This window comes from Carassius gibelio, chromosome B4, assembly GCF_023724105.1.
Source record: "Carassius gibelio isolate Cgi1373 ecotype wild population from Czech Republic chromosome B4, carGib1.2-hapl.c, whole genome shotgun sequence".
NCBI lineage: Eukaryota > Metazoa > Chordata > Actinopteri > Cypriniformes > Cyprinidae > Carassius > Carassius gibelio.
Genome location: NC_068399.1, coordinates 26,689,069 through 26,708,755, shown reverse-complemented (window position 1 = coordinate 26,708,755; position 19,687 = coordinate 26,689,069). Strand labels below are relative to the sequence as shown.

Genomic DNA, 19,687 nt, shown 5'->3' with positions numbered 1-19,687 from the left:
ACAGCATTCTTCTTCTTCTTCTTCTTACCACAGAATTCTTCTTCTTCTTCTGGCTTTTTATTGCGGTTGGCAAACAAACAAAAAGTTGCCTTTCTATTTCACATAACTACAGTAAAGCCATAATAAATATATATTTCATTTTTTGCAAATCAATTTAAAAAGCCAAATAACATTCTTCTTTACAACCGTGCCTGACTAATATGGCACTACATTTTTATTGATGGCATTTTGCTAGAAATCATGGCAAACTCATTCATTTCTATATGTATTTTATTTGTAACAATTTCTAAATATGCATAAAACCAAGAATAAGATGTACATTTTCTACAATTTAAACTCATTGCAGTAAAAAAGTGAAATCAGTTGGTGTGTTGTGATTTATATATATATATAATAATTATTATTATTATCATATCCATTAAGGTTTTAAGATGGCAGATGAATGATTAGAAATTGGTAATCAAAATCAAATTGGTATTATTTGACCCATGATTCATCAGAAAATGTTATCATAATTAATCACAATTCACATTTCTTCCTTGTGATACAATCTTTATTGACAAATAAAAAATACCCATTATGAACATCTGTACAGATTACAGTAAACATACAGAAACTGTGGACCCGTTGGCATCTCAGAACAGTTAAGAAACAGTTAGTCTGACTCACAAAGCTGTAAATCTACCAAAACACTCCTGAGGCCCAAAGCAGTTTACGGTTCACGCCTCACGAAGTATCAGAATTCACTGCGAAAACCCGAGATAGTACACTGTAAATACATACATCTCGTGTGGCAAATACCTTCACCATAACACTCCTGTCTGTTTTTTATTAAAGGACATAGTCCAAATGTTTTAGTAAATGTACATTTAGTTAGTTTAGCTGTTGACACTTCACATCTCAATGTAATCTAAAGGAAAGTGTTATTTTTTACATCCGCTCAATCCAAACGAACGACTGGCGCTGACCTGTTCATTTTCACACATCCAAACATTACAGCAGATCTGAGATCAGCCCACTCACAGCATTCAGAGCAGCAGCCATCAACAAATATTCATCAGTGTTTCAAACAAAAAACAGTGACAGTACAATGAGTTGTTAAAGTTTTAAAAGAGGAAAAAGGCACCCAATCCTCACATCTGACAGATATTCAAGGCTTTGCTGGTGCCAAAGATCAATTTGGGTTAATCTCATGAAACATTTCCAGCTCCTATTTCATGTATATGCTGTATATTTTTTGATGTAGCCTTTTTAATGACTTTTAATGATTTTTTTTATATATATAGTGATCTATAAAAGATACAAATAGAGAGATATTATTGCATAAAGACAATTAAACCTATTTGAATTATTTATTTCTTATATATATATATATATATATATATATATATACACATTTAATCTTTAAACTTAATAAAGATATATACATAATTTTGTAATGAAGCCCATTTCAGTGTCGCCTTAGATTTTGTTTTTGTGAACTTATTTCCCATTTTTAGTTGTTATACTCATTAGATTTCAATTACTTTAATATGATACAAAATATTGTTTAAAATTAAATAAGCATGAATTAAGGGCAGTAAAACAAATAATACCACAATGCATAAATACAATATCATTTAAATAACACAATTCTTTGTGCATTATATTAATAACAATATAGGAAAATGTGTCATAAAAATTCTCATTATCTTTAAAAAGGCTACTTTATCTTTAATTATATATATATATAGAGAGAGAGAGAGAGAGAGAGAGAGAGAGAGAGAGAGAGAGAGAGAGAAATATGACCTGTGCATGTTCTTGACCAGTTCCATGAGATTTACCCGTGAACATTTCTTTCTTTTCTCTGACAAAATTCACAGTTCTGTTCTTTTCAAAATCACCTAAAGAAAGACCTCATAGAAAGAGTTAAGAGCAGAAAAGATTAATACATTTGCATTGTAGTTAAAAACCATCATACATCATTTGTCATCTTCAGTCTTTCAGTAAATTTACAAACGTTTGTTTTTTAATCAAAGCATAAAATGAGATTACGACCCTCCTGCTCTTCATCTAATTCCCGGGAATCTCATCGACCGGAATCTCTGATGCGTTCAGGAATCCAGTTATCCGTTCAGGAGCAGCAGTGAAGGGGGCTTTTAAAGGGCTCGTCTGAGTCTTAAAGGGAAGTCTGGGGTCAAGACAGCGCAAACCGACTGAATTCAGAGGTCAAACGCTGATAACGCTGCGTGGAATGAAAGTGACATTCCCCACGTCACAATCCCAGAATGCCGAGCTCTGTGGGTGAGTGTGATGGAGGAATAATGGAAGTGCACTTCCATGTAACTGCTATATAAAGCTGGTCAATAATTATTATTCCATTACAACAACTAAAACCTATCAGCTGACAGTAACTGACTTAAAAACTAAATGGTTAAGGCATTCTTCACTGGAAATCCCACACGTCTTTGGTTTGTCCTTCTAAAGAACGTCCCAAAGGTGCCCATGAGGTGTTGTGAAGGTAATAAAAGCCCTGGAGATGTGTGTGGGTGGTTCATGTAAGCATGTGTGTGTTGTACGGAGTGTGTGTGTATCCTATCTGCGTGCGGCTGACGCCGGAGCGCTGTAGAGCGGTGTGAGGGTGCTGGGAGATGTTTGGGGCAGGAGGAGGTTTCCGTTGGTGGTGGTGGATGAGCGATTGATCCGCAGGCGTCTCAGGTAGTCAGCGTGAACGGGTTTGTGGCTCTGAAGGACCTCGATGGCCTCATCGATGGGAAACCACTCGCGCTTCCGGCCTACGGGACAAAAACTGCAGCATGAGCAAAATACACTGCAAAGACTGTAGATATTACAACATTATGAATTCATATATTGTGGGGTCTTATTGTGGGGTGTTTTATTATTAAATTAAATATGTTTTAAAATTAAATTAAATAAAACTGAATAATAAAATGGATTAAAAAATAATAAAGAATATTTTGGGAGATTTTCCTTTTATCTTTCATGTTTTGGAATTAGAATTTTTAATTGAGTTTAAAGGGGAGGATTGGAAAATAAAAAAAATAATGTGTAACTTTATTTTTTTTTCATTCATATGTTTGAAATAAAGATATGGTTAAAATAAAATAAAATAAAATATTTAAATTTGGTTTGGATAGGAAGGGAGTTAAAATATATGCACATAAGGTTTTTGAGATTTTTATTCTAATATTTCATATTTTTATAATAACGATAAGGATGAGTGTACATTTTGTTATCCTTTATATTTTTGCAATTAAGATATTATTTAAATTAAATGTAAAAAAATATTTTTTAAAGATTAATTTATTTTTAGGGAGCAGGAAAGGATGGGAAAGCAGTTAAAAATATATGTATATTTAGTTTTATTTTGACGAGGGATGTTCTTTCACATTTTTGCAATGATATGTTTTCAATTAAATTGTAAAATAAAATTAAACTAAGGGAGCAGGGAAAGAATGAGCTCATTAAATATGTCTGTATATTTTCTTGTTTTCTTTCATAGTTTTACAATAAAGATATAGTTTAACAAAATCAACTGAACAGAATTAAATTTTAATTATGGGGTATAAGAAGGCAGCTGAAAAATGTATGCTGTATATCCTATAGATCCTGTTTATATTATTGCAATACATATATGAAGTAAATTAAATAAAAATAATAATAATAATTTTAAAACAAATGCTAATAGATACATTTTCACATGTGATCTCAGATTTATAGACTCCACAGCATGGAACCAGTGTGTTTGTGTGTGTGTGTGTGTGTGTGTGTGTGTGTGTATGTGTGTGTATAATATACATGCAGTCAGGAAATAGCTGAACAATCATGAGACCGTGAGGGCTAAATACCTTCAGATCAGCACAAAAGAAGCAGCACACAAACACACACAAACTCACCAATATTGACCGAGTCCTCCCAGGCATCCAGCGTCTCTGTGACCGTCAGCACATACACGTACGTCCGGTGTTTCCGGTCCTGGTTCTGCTGTTGTTGAAAAATAAACTCTTTCAGTATGAGGGACTGTAATCGCCTCATCTCATTCTACATCTATTCAGGCGTCTCAAGCGTCCAATCAGGAGAGAGAGAAGCGCCTTACCTCAAACACACCGAGCAAACGTCCTAATTTACCCTTCACTCCGGCCTGAGGGAGAGAGAGAGATAGAGATCAAATCCACAACAATCCAAAGTCAGTTAAATAACACCCTGACTGCTAGAAATGATGTAAAATGACAATGTGGCACCTCCTCGAAGACCTCCCGTACAGCAGCTCCACACGGCTCCTCCTCCGGCTCCATTCCTCCACCAGGAACGATCCACTGATCCGGGTTTCGACTGCTGCTGACCAACAGCACCTGCAGAAACCAGCACAGAACTGATTTCAGTCCCAGAGAACTGTGGGATAGATGGCAAGAAGATGTCTGCTTTTAAAGCCTGTAGTTTCCATTGTAAGTGCTTTACTGTAAACACATTCCCTGCTGTCATGCATTAGGCCTTTATCACACTTCTGCATCAGAAAAGCATAACTTTTCACCGTAGCCTGGATGAATGGCAGTGGTTATAGCACAGGATTATTGTGATTTATTAGTGGTTTATCACAGATCCTTCATCTAAACACACCAATCTCTGTCTGCAGTCATTTATTGGGTTTAATGAAAATTATTTTGACGCAAATTTTGTGGTAAAATAACTAAGGATTGCACACAAGCCTACTGTATTTGTACTTGAATTTGTTTATGTAATACTTTGGAGTCTGGCTCAGTGTTGTTTTATATACATAACAGTGTTAATTATTATTTTGGATTAGTTCTTATTTTATATTTTATAAATATATTTTTTAAACATTAAATATATTATCATTTTAATTTTAGTAATTTTGTTGTGTCATCTTTATTCTTTTTTATGTCTATATATATATATATATATACACACACATATACACACACACACACACACACACACACACACACAGACACACACATACATATATATATATATATATATATATATATAATCATTTTTAAAAAAGTATTTAATTAGTTATTTTTATAAATAAGTTAAACTAAATGAATATTAGAATGTTTCCTTGCACTAAAGGCTGGAATAAAGTAAGTTTAAGGCTTTATTTGATTTCAGTTAAGTTAATTTGATTTCAAATTAAACTTTTGTATGGTTTTTACTTTTTAGTTAATGATAATGACCCTGGTTTGACCACCTTTTCAGAAATGAGCAGGAATACAATACAAACACAATATATTACAGAGCATTAGAAGGGTATACATCACATTAAATTAATTACAAGTAAAGACAGCACAAATTAAACAACAATTTTTGCATTGCTTTCCTGAGTTTAATAGTTTTAGTAGTTAAACATGTTTAATAGTTCCAGATATTAATAATAACCCTGGTGTGCGTAACTTCTGACAGTGCAATTAAAATTAAATTAAATTTATGCATTTAGCAGACACTTTTATCCAAAGTGACTTACACTGCATTCAGGCTATCAATTTTTACCTATCATGCGTTCCCAGGGAATCGAACCCCCAACCTTACGCTTGATAGCACAATGCTCTACCAATTGAGCTACAGGAACACGCAATTGTGATGCTACATCTTGATCTCTGATTGTCTAATCCTCCAGCCACAGATCGGCCCTCAGGTGTGACCCACACTAAGAGGATTGTGGGATTGATGCTGGTGGCATTGTGACATTACGTGCATCTGTCAAGTTCATGACACTTTCTGTCACCTGGCTTGTTCTGGGCCAGACTGAGGTTATTTTTTACGACTTGCTGCATAGCTAACCACGAGAAACGGGTCACCTGCTTAAAGAGAGCAAACCACAACCACAAATCATGGTGAAAGCACAAAAGAAAGCTTTCTGTACACAGGATTTGAATATATATGTGGCATCTTAAGGTTGTGTGCTCAATACACTCTCACAATTCTTCTGTTTACATGCAATTCTCCTTAAACAGTCGTTTTCTTGAAACATATTCTGGTGGTTTCCCACAGATAACCAGGGCCGTTCACACATGACAAAAGAGCTTATTTTCAACCACTCAATCAACAAAATTATATCCAGTGTGTTCTCACTCAGTGATGAAGTACAGTGCCATACAGTTCAAGAAAAGTACATGACAATGAAACGTCTTATACAAACAGGTTTGAGAATCACTCAAACACAACCTGTAATTTACAGACCCATAATTCCACCCTGCCGAATCTCACGAAAACACATGCATATCATAATTAACCCCAAAACAACAAGGATAAAACAAGGATAATGAAGAGTCAACCAATCATTATTGCAAAATAAACTCTGAAATGGTGTGATCAGGGGTCAGTTGCATAAACTTAGCCTTCTTGTTTAGTCAATGTCTTAAGTACAAGTTTGACCAGCTAGCAGTTAGACAAAGTGAAATCAATCTTATTTTTTAAATTCAACTTGGATTAATCTACGCTTTTATGTAACTGAATAAGAAAAAAATTAGCTGACTACTTTTAAGACTACTCTTAACCTTTTATGCAACCGGCCCCAGGATTTTGTATCTCATTGCATGGATGTAAAAATCAGTCTGCAATAACTAACCAAAAATAAATAAACAAGTAATAATAAAAGTTATTCTAGACTGATATACACATGCAGACACATACACACAAACACACACAGCCAGATGTAATTGCATTATATATTTGCATTATTATTTCTAACATTATTTTATGACAAATTAAGTACATTTTTAAATTATAATGTTTTTTTTTCTCATTTAAAAATTATTCTCAATGGTGATTCTAATCTCTAACTTAATTCTAACTTTTTACATGAAGTCAGCAAAAATCGATAAAACAGAAATCGTGTTGCACATATAACTCATTATTTAAATAATATACAGTTGATATTTTTTAATGAATCATATTTATTAATTAAACAATTACAACATACATATTAATATAATAATTGTTTTTTTTTCTCCACATTTTCCCCTTCATAGATGAAATTATAATCTACCTTTTATGATCTATTGATTCATGAGATAATCAAGTTTTTTTTCAGAAATTCATCACATTGCTGCAGTTAAATGGATTGTGAATGTCATTTCATGTTGACATGAAGAGACATGACACATGACAGGACCAGAGTTTTCCGGTTTCTGTGACTTCCACTCAATGTCACCGCAGCACAGCACCATGAACTTCTTACAAGGACAAACCCGCTGGAGCAACCCCGAGGTTAAGTGTCCTGTTTAAGGAAGGACACACCAGTGCATTTCATTTGAACTAACCAGCCTTAACCACCACACCACAAACAGACCCAGACAAGATATCACGCAATAAAAGTCAGGTGACTACAGTGAACAATGTGGTTGAAATCATTCTTGAGTGTGTATGGATGTGACTATTCAGTGAAATGTCACAGTTATTCTAAATCTGCTGTATGTTTACAATAACTCAGATTCTGGAGAAAAAAACATCACTGCGTTCAATAATAAACATGATGCTAAATGGCGTAAGGTACAACACACAGCATTTTTGTTAACTACAGAAAAACATAGAAACACATTAACATTAGAAATTTGAGAGAAGCCTCTTAAATGGATAGTTAATCTAAAAAATTTTTAATTCAGTCATCATTTATTCACCCCATGTTGTTCCAAACCTATGAGTTTCTTTCTTCTGTTCAACACAAAGGAAGATATTCTGAAGAATGTACTTGAACCATACAGTTGCTGGTAGCCATTGACTTAAACATTTTTTTCCCACACTATGGAAGTCAATTGCTACCAGAAACAGTTTGGTTACACACATCCTTTAAAATATCGTATTTGTGTTTAACAGAAGAAAGAAATTCATACAGGTTTAAAACAATTTGAGAAAATAATCACATAATTATCTTTTTTGGATGAATTATCCCTTTAGGAGTTTTTTTGTATATTATGTAGACAGATACACTTGCACATGAGTTGATGTTTTCTTAAGTTATGCTTACATGAATGTGCAATAATTTTATGAAAGTCCTAAACTAATTTCTCAAATGAAAACAATCATGGTTATTATTAGGGATGCACGATATTGGATTTTGGCCGATATTCGATATGCCGATATTTTCTAAATAATTTTGGCCGATGCCGATACCGATATCGATATATATACAAATATATACTGATATATTTAAACTTTAATTTTACTGAAGAGAAATCCATGTATCTCTTCTGTACTGATTCTAACATCAATTTATTATTTTACAAATGTAGACAGACATTCACATCTGAAAAACAGGTCAATTATTTATACCGATACCGATAATTGTCATTTTAAGCTTTTATCGGCCGATACCGATGTTGTGCCGATATTATCGTGCATCCCTAGTTATTATTAACTGAACCAATTTATTTTGTATAAAGTGCTATTGACACTTGTAGCATTTTATAGTCGTGCATTTTTTAACAACTGCTAGCTTTCACACAAGACAAATCACTAGGATGATGTTTAAATTCCGCTAACACGCCGTCTGTCTCTCCTTGTGGCGAGAGACCGAGTCTAGGAAGTGTACTGAATGGGAGGGATTTTGACTCATGCGATCGCTGATCCTCTGCCCCCTGCTCACCCTCTTTCACTCCGACACAAAGGGCAGCCATTTCAGATGAGTTCCCCCTCACTTACACAGACATGCACTGACTGTGGATCAGTCTGGAGCTGGCATGCAGTGCCAGGGCTGTTTGTAGAGCTGCTCTGAGATCAGCAGGCATGAGCGAGCGTAGACTACAGAGTGGATATGAAGCAACTCCAGATTTACACCAGCAATCCCACAAGACAGCTCCAACAACTCAGATACTTCTCTTTGGTTACTTGGATACAAGGAAGTGACAGAATGAAGGATTATTGGAAAAGCAGAAACCTCTGAATTGGCCACTTGAAAGGAATCAACTTTCACCCGAAAATTTAAATTTGCTCAAAATGTCCTCACCTTCAAGCCGTCGATGATGCAATTGAGTTTTTTTTCTTCATCAGTTTTAGAGAAATTCAGCATTGCATCACTTTCTCAGCAATGGATCCTCTGCAGTGAATGGGTGCCATCAAAATGAGAGTCTGATAAAAGCATCACAATAATCCACAAGTTATCCACTCCAGTCCATCAGTTAATGTCTTAAAAAGTTAAAAGCAGCGTGTTTTCTAAGAAACAAGTCCATCATTAAGGCGTTTTTAACTTCAAACCATTACTTCTGGCCAAAAGAACGAGTCCATAATTAATAATAATGCTTCCTCCAGTGAAAAAGTCTCTCGACTCAAAACCGTTTTGGCTTGTAAACTGTGCTTGATGCATATTTCTCTCCTGATTCGGACCAGATTACTTTTTCACTGGAGGAAATAACATTATGGACTCACATGTTAGCCAGAAGCAACAATTTGAAGTCTTGATGATAGATTTGTTTCCTAGTTTTTTTTTATTTTTTGTTAACTGATGGACTGGAGATGTTTGGATTATTGCGATGTTTTTATCAGCTGTTTGGGCTCTCATTTTAATGGCACCTATTCACTGCTGAGGATCCACCGGTGAACAAGTGATGAAATGCTAGATTTCTCTAAATCGGTTACCATGAAGAAGCAAACTCATCTGTATCTCCAACAGTCAACACATTTTCAGATATTTTAATTTTTTTGATGAACTATTCCCTTAAGCACAAAATTCACTTGAGTGCATCAACGCACACATATCTTCAAGTTTATGATGTGATTAATTATTTACAAGATGAACTCAAGGCTTTACTGGTTGTCCACAAGATAATTGCACTCTTTTATTGTCTCTATTCATATTAATCACACATTAGACACTTAAAAAGCAGCTCTCTTTGGAGCTGATTCAAGATATTCAGCAACAAACCTTTACAACAACAAAAATCCAAAAATGAGTTAATATCTCATGTTTTTTGTACTGTTTTTTAAATGTTTTCAAAAGTACCACTGGGTGTTATATGCCTTTCAGTCTTATGACTTTTCATGACAGTCCTTTGTCAGAAGTGGAGGAAGCTGGTGCAGCTGTATACATGCATTAACACAAGGAGTTTCCGAGAGCTGCAGTCTGACGTGCTTTTATTGCATAACTGCACTACAGAGGCCCAGTGACCGACAGTCTAAAGTGCCTTTAAGTCATCATGGGTGACAGGGGATGAACATGTGTGCAATGACAAGATAGATAGATAGATAGATAGATAGATAGATATAGATAGATAGAGTTTTCTAATGGGTTAATATATAGCTGAAATAGGTTTACTTGACTAATGAGGATCAATGGGATTTTGGCCAGAGTAGTGCTGTGTGACAGAGATTACAGCCCTGGATGAGAATTAAATGAACAGATGTGCTCTAGATTACACTGTGCATTGATCTGAGCAGTGCATGCTGCAAAAACTTCACTTTCTAAGAACACTCAAGATATTTTCTAGCACTCCAGATGTAATCCATACATTGTCTGGTGTGTCTGTACAGTGCATTATTTGTTTTGTGTTTGTATTGTATCCAGATGCAATGCAAATTTCCAAGTCATATCATCAGTCTATGCGTTTACGTGTCCATTCATGATGAAACTCAGAACTGATGTACTATATGACACATCACATGACATCATATTAGCACCTGATTGATAGCTCTTATATATATATATTCATATTTACACTTCAAATATCTGTATGTGCAGATATATTCTGGCTGGACCACAGGTGAAAATGTCAGTGCGTGTTGAGACACCGATTGATCATCCGAGCATCATGTCTGGTTTAGTTAACGACGTTAATATCTCCGTACCTCATCCTCCCGTTCGTTCTTGAAGCACAGACACGCCGCCCGCCGCTTGAATCCTTCCCGGTCGTACGTCCGCGTCTGGTTCGGTTTGAACTTCATGCTGGAATCCCGTCAGTCCTTCCGTGGATTTATCCGACCGGTCAGCAATGCTCCGTGAACGGCCCGAGCTCCGTGAGTCACCACCGACGGCGAGAAGCGGTCCAGTACCGGGCTGGACCGAGTTTACGGTTTTGCGTTGGTTTTAAATCCAATTTAAATCATTCCTCCGCGTTTAGTCCAGCCAGTTCGAATCTCTAACGACAAGTCTGCACACCTCTGTCCATTCCCAGGGCAAAATATCTCGGTTTCTCCCGGTATATATACATACGTGTGCGGTGGGCCGGGTACGAAATTACTAACGCTAGTATGTTGACGGATTGGTGCTTAATATTCATGATAAACCGTCAGCATTGGAACGTTACCAGATAACGTCATCATATATTAATCAATAGCGTTCACCATTGGAAGGCAATTCCTCGACGTCATCACACACTAATTAATATGCATGAGCGACATCTTGGCCGTAGTAGGATTTGTAAACACCGGCCGCTGCGCTCGAGACCTCCATCAGACGAATCCGTGAACTGCGCTCGCACTCCTCCGTTACCGCATTACTGCATGGCCTGCAGGTAACGTAAGTTATGACATAATTTGCCTTAGCTTTTACTATTCGCAAATATTTATATATTAACATTAAAGTTAATTAACAACATTAATGTTAATAGGCCTAAATAAATTAGTTGTTTAGACAAGACGCGTACTTTGAGCATCAGATAATTCACTGTAGACATTATCCATAGACACATCCGTTGATTACAAACACAAATCAGTTCTGGCAAGATTAATCAAACAAGATTATGAATAAACGTTCTTCCAGTAACGTTAATAGAACGTTTGTTCAATGTTAGCTATCTGGTTCTTAACAACGTTTTAAAAATGTTTATGTCTATGAAACGTTTAGTTGGATGTTTGATTAGGTTTTTTTATGTTACTATTAATTTTGTGTGAATTCTTGACATTCCTGAAATGTTTGCAAAATGAATCGTTATTAATGCATAATTAACGTTTCTTTAAGGGTTCTCTAACATTTACATAATCTAGAAAATAGATGTATAAATGTAAATAAATACTGTATACCATCCAGTAGCCTATACAGCAGTGCATTCATGTAAATTAAATAGTGTAAATAAATAAAAATTAAGTAATACCATGGTAATGTCATTTGTACATTTTTCATTAATGTAGTGCTGTTAAAGACAACCTGGAATGCTGGACTTTGGCATAGATACTGATCTGATTGAATTACGATGATAACATTGTTTAACTTTGACAACAAAAGAATCTGACAGCATTTTTTCTGTTATCACTGTGCAAACAAGATGAAGAAACAGTTTTAACGATAAACACTCAAAGACTATTTTCAAGGTAGGTTTACTTGTAAAATCATTAGTGTAATTGGACATTTGAATTCAAACCAAATAGTTACTGGGAGAACTTCACCTATAATATTTTCATCAAAATTATAGAGAAAAATGTTTTCTTGGGTGGATTTATTAACCTAAGACAGGGATCACCACACATGCCTGCAGTCGTCATGTCTTTAATGAGTGAATTACAGACATCTGATTAGTGAGGAATGCTCTAAAATCTGTTGCATTAGCCTAACGTTAACATGTGTCATGCTGACGTAGAAAACAACCTCAACTCAACATGGGCCAAACTCGTTAAGCACTTTAATCAGACAACAGCACAATGGAAATAAATGTTTGCCATGCGCTCAACAGATTTTGAGACAGAACAGAGAAGTGTGAATCTGTTCACGGCGTTAATGAGATTACAAGGATCTGATCGGAGCAACAGCTGCCACACACTCACTGAACGTGACTTTTAATTCACATTTATTGAGCTGCACAAGAGTAACCATCTTGTTTTTGTAGAATCAGTAACTTCATAATGAATATGAACATTTACTGCTCAGAAAATACTCATATGTCAGCGTTAAATTGTAAACAGTAATCAGTTCTGTTCGTGCACATATACAAACACTCTGACATTATTACAAGCTATGCTCCCAAGGTCTATAGAAACGGCGTAATGGTAGCCATTCAGACACTGCAGACATAATAAACAGCTCATTAGATATGAGAAAACACAAACAAGAGAGTGTTTTGATTGCTCTCGATGGCTATAAACGGGCAGCAGACACACACAAACATGCAGGACGGAGAAATGTGGAAGTCAGAAATAACTTGCAGCTCTGCTACTCAGAGTTATATAATGTGTGTTTGGTAGAAGAACCGAGTCATGTGGAACAGAAGAGAGATAAGAGCCACCGTCCTGCGGTTCTCAGACAGCTTGATTTATAAACCCAGCAATGAAGCTCTGTCAGAGGTCACTGTGGCTCAAATAAAGCGAAAGTCTGAGAAAGTCCCATTTAAAAGAGACAGAACACACTTCATATAATGTACTGGAGAACTGACTCTTAATTTAAGGCGAGACACTGCAGGTGAATAGGGAAAAAAAAAAATCTAATAGTTATCACCTTACTTACCCAGTTGATTGATTACATTGATTATTGCAAACATTTTTTGTTTTACAAGTTTTCAAAAATGTTATGTTTAAATATGCAAATGAGGCATTCTTTAATGAAATATGTGCTAATTTGCATACATTTCTAGTACAAAAATCTGAACACTAGATGAAGTCAGTTTCACATTTTTTGTTTAATTTTTTTGACATATTAGAGTCAAATGTTTTTACAGAGGGAATTCTGGTTATCTTTTTTTGTCACTCCATAATTCAGAAAATATTTTGAACAGCCAGAAAACAATATATTTTCACAATTATGGGGGGAATACAATGTTGTATATAATCAAGGAAAATATATATGAACAAATCCCTCTGTAAAAATCTTCAGAATACAGACAGGAATAAAAATGTCAAGTTTGGTGTGTGTACGTGCTACTGAAGTTGAGATTTATGGCTCAGTGTTGAAGAAAAAACTCATTTTGAGAAAACGGCCTTTAAAAATATGTATTGTAATTGAAATCTATTGACACAAACAGATAAAGTGCTATAAAAGAAACACTTAACAGTGTCTTTTGGATGTTTTCCTTCCACTAGTTTGAAAAAGCACTTGAAAAACCAAAACCCCCAAAATCTCAAAATTGACAGGTGCTTGAAAAAACATTGTTTTTGCCTGCAGTGTCTCGCCTTAAAGCCCAAAATTATTAATTTCAAATGAAGGAAAGTCATTTGTATTAAACAAAATATATGAAGCCTATATTTTAATAAACTTGAGCAGCTGAGTGGATGCACCTTACGTTCATTTTTAATTCCATACATAAGATTTTGCTCTTAATGGACCAAAAAAAAACAAAAAAAACAGCAATTGTCCATGTGTTAGACCATCTAAATACACTGACTGGTTTTCATATACTATAAGGTACAATACAGTAGAACTGCACATTTTAGAGTGCCCTTTTATTTCGGGCACACCTGTGAGGTGGATGGATTTTCAATGGCAAAGGAGAAGTGCTCACTAACATAGATTTAGACAGATTTGTAAAGAACTAAGATTTATTCACACAAATCTGAATATTTGAGTGAAATAGGCCTCATGTGTACATAGATAAATGTCTTAGTTCTTTAAGTTCAGCTCAAGAAAAATGGGGGAAAAAAACAAGTGTTTTGTGCAGTATATATTGTACTTACTTTTTTTGGGGGGGACTAAAATGGTGATATATAAACTCAGAATTTCAAGAAAAGTGTCAAAATTCCAAAAAAAAAAGAAAAAAAAAGGCAAAACTGTGAAATGCGGAATTTTGAGAAAAAAAGGTTGAGATAAAGTTCACTGCTACCTTTTTTTTAAAGTTCCGTGGCAGTTACAAGCTATCATAACAATCAGATTAGAAAATGTAAAAAAACCTTTAGAAATAAAGAGAACAAACCAAATAACATAACAAAAAAATATTTTTACTAAAACTGAACATTTACAGATTTAATTTTCCCAGACAAGTATACAGATTCCACTCCAGCCGAAACACAAACCTTTACACGCACACTAACAATGTCAGAGCAGGTTCTGTCAGATAAGCAATGATATAGACGGGTTCCCCACATGCGTTTAATGAACTGTGTTTCACAGGAAGGAAAAGGAAAAAAATTCACATCATTTTGTCCCCGACCGAAAAGCAGCATGTATGCATCCCACGTTTAATAGGCCCTCCCTTTACACCCTGAAACATAAAAATGAATTAACAAAAATGAACCATCCACCTGGATGCAGGGCCGGGAGCTTACAATCAGTTTGCAGTGAAATCCACTGCCCTATTGACTGTAATAGAGACTGTACTACACATTCTGACAGGGTCCAGTGTAGTGACCACGCAAGGGAAGCTGGGAAACCCCAGGCCATCACTACATGTCATTTCCTGGCCGAACCCAGAAGCAGAGGGATCATATAGTGGAGCGAACATTAGCTCTGACCAGGAACACACCGACACTCACCCAAAGGGCTGCAGTAGTTGTTTTTGAATCTAATTTTTTTTTGGGCTTGCTGTTTTAATTTGTCTGAGAAAGTGTCCTTTAAATGCAAAAGAAGACAGGAGGAGACTGTTCCACTTCTCTCACGAGATGCCACCGCTTCCTTCTTCTAAACTTCAATGTTGTTGCCAGCATAAAGCCTGGTCCATGTTCGGGCTGTGAGGGAGAGAAAAACACCCTCCAGGACATTAATTAAGATCATTTTGATTTGATTTGGGTGGATCTCATAAAACAGTAATGAGAATCAGAAAAACTGGAATCGCAAAAATTACAAAAAAATAAATCATAATTATTTCCTTTTGATTACTGAGTGAATTGAGCTAAACCTGTTTATTTATTTAGAAGCCCTTTTCCACAAAAAAACAAAACAAAAAAAACAGTAATTGGAATATTATCTGTCTTTGCTTTTACAATTTTGAGAGATAGAAACTTGAAGAAAAAAAAGATTGAACTGTGAGAAAATATTGCAATTACCTTTCTTTCTGAATAAATATAATATGGTGGAAATAAAACTCAGGAATGCAAGTTTAAAAATAAATAAATACAACAACAACAAAAACATCTATTGTAAGGAGGAATTTTTTTTAAAGCTTTTGAAGATAAATGTGAATGAAATCTGCAGCAAATACATTAAAGTTGGTTTAAATTGAATGCATCTTGCTTTGTGACTATGGTATTCATCAAAATGAAAAATAATCTTTAAAAGAAACTAAAAATTTGTGATGGGCATTGATTAATCGCATCCAAATTAAAAGTAAATAAATATAATTTATTATGTATATATAAACACACACACACACACACACATGCATGTATATATTTAAGAAAACTTATGTTTATATTTATATTTTATATGAATGTAAAACTATTGTACATACAAACTGTTGTATGTGTGTGTCTTTATATATACATAATAAAATATTAACAATACACAGACATATATTATGTACAAAATGGATGTGAATAATCGCAATTAATTGTTACCCAGCACTACTTAAAACACGTAAGGATGTTGAAATGAAATAAATGAGATATTCTTCCTCGTCTTGGCCTCGTGATGAAACATCATTACATGGATAATAACAATAAATAATAATTTCTTCCAAACAAGTACAAGTAATTACACAACAACATAAACGTCTAGCTAGTGCTGATGAGAAGGTCTCACCTGTTTCAATGGCTTGAACCTCGTTGCTCTTCCACTGTTCAGCGACATCGTTAGCCAGCGGGTCATCAGGGTTCGGAGCGCTTAGTAAAGCCTGGATAGAGAGCAGCACTGTACGGATCTGAAGAGCCGGAGACCATTTATCTACAAGAGAGAAGAGACAGACATGGGACCATGAGCCCTATAAAGCGTAAAGGATTGTATTTGATACATGAAGCTCTCGAAATGATCAGCATGATCAAAACTTTGCTGTTAAACCTGTTGCACATAATGTACTGCATGCCTTCTTTCATCTGATTGGTCACTTTTAAACACGTAAAAGTTATTTTAGTATAACTGTACGAACATGCACCTTCAGACTCACTTGTCTTTTGGATGACAAATCTCGACTTATTTTATCAAGCAAACATCAGAATAACTGAACTAATATTTCCAAATGAACACTTATTGCTCTGCTTTACTTGATTCTCCTTCCATCGTTTTTTAGAAAAATCTGTGCGTCTCAAATCTGATCACCAGGATATTTTGAGAAGCGTTTGTTTCCAGAAGCTTTACTTTCACTGATCTTCCCAACCCTCCAAATCATCTCACATCTTCTGAGGAGCCTATATTTCTTCATCTCTCAATCACAATTGGATTGCATTGCATTATATGTTTTGATCAAGTAAATATCTGCTGTAAGTATCAGCTGTACTGTAGATCTCAGTTATTTACATTAAACTAAAATTGAGCTGTTTTCCCTCTATATTCTCACTGAATCATATTATATACACCATCAAATCCTAATATATCAAATATGATAGATACAAAACATGCATATTTAAATAAACTTCCAAATAATCTGACTATTATTTCATATGTCAGGTTTTACAAACACTATAATTACCTTTCAGGATGTCCAGACAGATCCTGCCCAGTTTGTCCACATTAGGATGGTAGATTTTGGTCATGAATCGGACCTTGGGAGCAGCCATGGGATACTCTTCTGGGAGGAACAGCTCCAGTTTGAACGTCCCGCCCTCAAAGGGTGAATCCTGCGGCCCAGCGATCACCACATGGAAGTACCGAGCGTTTCCTTCATCAGGCTCCGCTCTGATTCCAGGCACAGGCTCGGCCAACAAGCGCTGCGTCTCCTGTCAAAACACTCACGTGTGAAACACAACGCCAAAGTCATGGGTTCGAATGCATGAACTGATCACATGTAAACCCTGAATGCCATGCAAGTCGCTTCAGATAACAAAAAACATCTGCCAAATGCATGAATAAAAAAATTAATGATATTGATGAACTCTATTTGTTTTCAGTTGCATGTGAACAAAATCTATTTAGAAAGTACCCGCAGCTGCATGGAATACTTTTGATAAAGCTTGTCCATAAAATGCTTTAAAAAATGCTCAAAGGGCACAAAGACATTATGTATACTTTTCACAATTGGAATATGGAGATTCCTGTCATTTTATGTGATGACAATTATTTGATTTACACCAGTCTGTTATTTACAATATTAGATTGGTGTAAATCTGATAATTAGGGTCTTAATCCATTAAAGATAACCCAAAGCCAAAATGGCACGTGACTGTGTAAGTGAACTGTGATTGGTCTGTTTAACTGTCTATCAGATGACGTTCTCCTGTTTAAGTGGGCGGTTCTTGGCCAGAATAAGATGCAGTGTGGATCAGACTCACTGACAAATAAATTTCTGTAATGCAAGATTAGAATCGTGTGAACAAAACGCAAACAAGTGGTTAAATTTTACTAACAACATATTTACGACACACACTCCTTCAAAAAGGTTAAATTCATTTCCTATTTGCATGCAAACTCTCTTTGCACGGAATATTCTGCTAAAACATGTACACATTTCCAGTGTTTGCCAGAGCAGCGCGTGCGTGATCGCTGCTCGCTTACAATCCAGAAAGCTCTGATGCCACTGCTCTGTCGCTCTTTCTATGAAGACTATTCCCATATATTTTATGCAATGTGCATGATTAAAACAGTGAGCGCAAGGGAGCCTCCCTGCTGCAGCGCGAGCTCGGGCCAACAGCAGCAGCACGTGCCGTTTTCTTTCATTTTTAACGCATTGCTTTCGCAACGCACACATATACCGCAACGGAACGCACAAGACAAACATTATGGGAATTAAACCTTAATAATCCTGCGGGGTAATCCAGCCATCTCGTTTTATTAATGCGGTTTGCGCCGTGGCCCGGTCCCTGCTCCTCGCGTTGAGGTCGATAGCGCATGCGTACAAGTCTTCCGGTAAAAAACGTCATCGTGTGTTCCAAATAGTTTTTTATGGGAAATGTAGTTTTTTCAGAGAGTGTCTACAATTTTGTGTGTTTTCAATACCCCCCCCCCCCATTAAACACTGTATAACCTTGTACATGTATTCTTCTATTCCTTTACTATTTGTTTTTAATATAGTTTAATAATTTTTTTTGACATCATTTCCCTTCTTAATAAATTTTAAATTACGATTTTTCTTTATGCATTGTTCATTTGAGTTGTTATGCTCCTGTTAATTAATTTAAACTCCTCTTTATGTATAGCACTTTAAATTGTGTATGAAATTTGCTATATAAACTTGCTTTACCAAAGTAAACTATCTATTAAATAGGTTTTAACCAAATTAATGACTTCACAATTTTTTTAGAATGCGTTATACTATACTAAGAAAATAAAAAGATATCATTCATGTCATTCAGTTGATATGGTAAACATTAACATAAATTATTTTGAATTAGTTTTCATTAAAAAACATAGTCATAGTAAAAACAGGCAAAATAAATACAATAATAAAATAAGATAAATAAATAATATTAATTATTTACAGATAAAATAAATTGTCATCTTGCAGTCCTTCGCCGCCCACGTGTTACAAACCACCTTTAGAAAAATTAAATATATATATTTGTAATAAAACTAGAATCCACTGTGACTTAATGAAATGTAAATATTTTTCTTTCTTTAAGCTATGTGGTATTCATTATTGTTATACATCTTTTATAAAGTATCAACTTTGCAATGCATGGGGCGCCCTCTGGCGGCAAAAATATCTAGTTGCGGTTCTACTTTCCCAAAATTACTATATTTCATGGACTATCCCAGAGAATTAGGATTAAATCAATCACAAAACCAATT

At 35.2% G+C, this 19,687-nt stretch overlaps 2 protein-coding genes across 4 annotated transcripts; both read right to left on the bottom strand.

The window, feature by feature from the left end:
• Positions 1–531: 531 nt before the first annotated feature.
• LOC127956960 (diphosphoinositol polyphosphate phosphohydrolase 3-beta) lies at positions 532–11,193 on the bottom strand. 3 transcript variants are annotated; one of them, XM_052555293.1, is made up of 5 exons: positions 10,801–11,193; positions 4,242–4,352; positions 4,097–4,141; positions 3,897–3,981; positions 532–2,774 (listed from the first exon to the last, which is right to left on the bottom strand). In XM_052555293.1, exons 1-5 carry the CDS (start codon positions 10,894–10,896, stop codon positions 2,575–2,577), a joined length of 537 nt encoding a protein of 178 aa, XP_052411253.1. In that variant the 5' UTR covers positions 10,897–11,193; the 3' UTR covers positions 532–2,574. The 3 variants fall into 3 exon arrangements, with proteins under 3 accessions (XP_052411253.1, XP_052411254.1, XP_052411252.1); XM_052555294.1 differs by having other exon boundaries at positions 3,897–3,984; positions 4,242–4,392; positions 10,801–11,192; XM_052555292.1 differs by having other exon boundaries at positions 3,897–3,984; positions 10,801–11,189.
• Positions 11,194–14,790: 3,597 nt separating this feature from the next.
• Positions 14,791–18,833, bottom strand: LOC127956897 (ubiquitin-conjugating enzyme E2 N-like). The gene is made up of 4 exons (XM_052555175.1): positions 18,692–18,833; positions 17,433–17,679; positions 16,550–16,690; positions 14,791–15,537 (listed from the first exon to the last, which is right to left on the bottom strand). The coding sequence occupies exons 1-4, from the start codon at positions 18,719–18,721 to the stop codon at positions 15,491–15,493; spliced, it is 465 nt and encodes a 154-aa protein (XP_052411135.1). The 5' UTR covers positions 18,722–18,833; the 3' UTR covers positions 14,791–15,490.
• Positions 18,834–19,687: the final 854 nt, after the last annotated feature.

Bases quoted from the DNA above. Each gene is read 5' to 3' on its own strand.
- LOC127956897 (XM_052555175.1), bottom strand. From the start codon at position 18,721: ATGGCTGGATTACCCCGCAGGATTATTAAG. The intron at 16,691-17,432 runs GTAATTATAGTG...TCTCTCTTGTAG, and splicing joins CTGTCTGGACATCCTGAAAG to ATAAATGGTCTCCGGCTCTT. The intron at 15,538-16,549 runs GTGAGACCTTCT...TCTCCCTCACAG, and splicing joins GGTTCAAGCCATTGAAACAG to CCCGAACATGGACCAGGCTT.
- LOC127956960 (XM_052555292.1), bottom strand. From the start codon at position 10,896: ATGAAGTTCAAACCGAACCAGACGCGGACGTACGACCGGGAAGGATTC. The intron at 4,353-10,800 runs GTACGGAGATAT...TGGTTTCTGCAG, and splicing joins AGAACGAACGGGAGGATGAG to GTGCTGTTGGTCAGCAGCAG. The intron at 3,985-4,096 runs GTAAGGCGCTTC...TTTCAACAACAG, and splicing joins GTTTGCTCGGTGTGTTTGAG to CAGAACCAGGACCGGAAACA.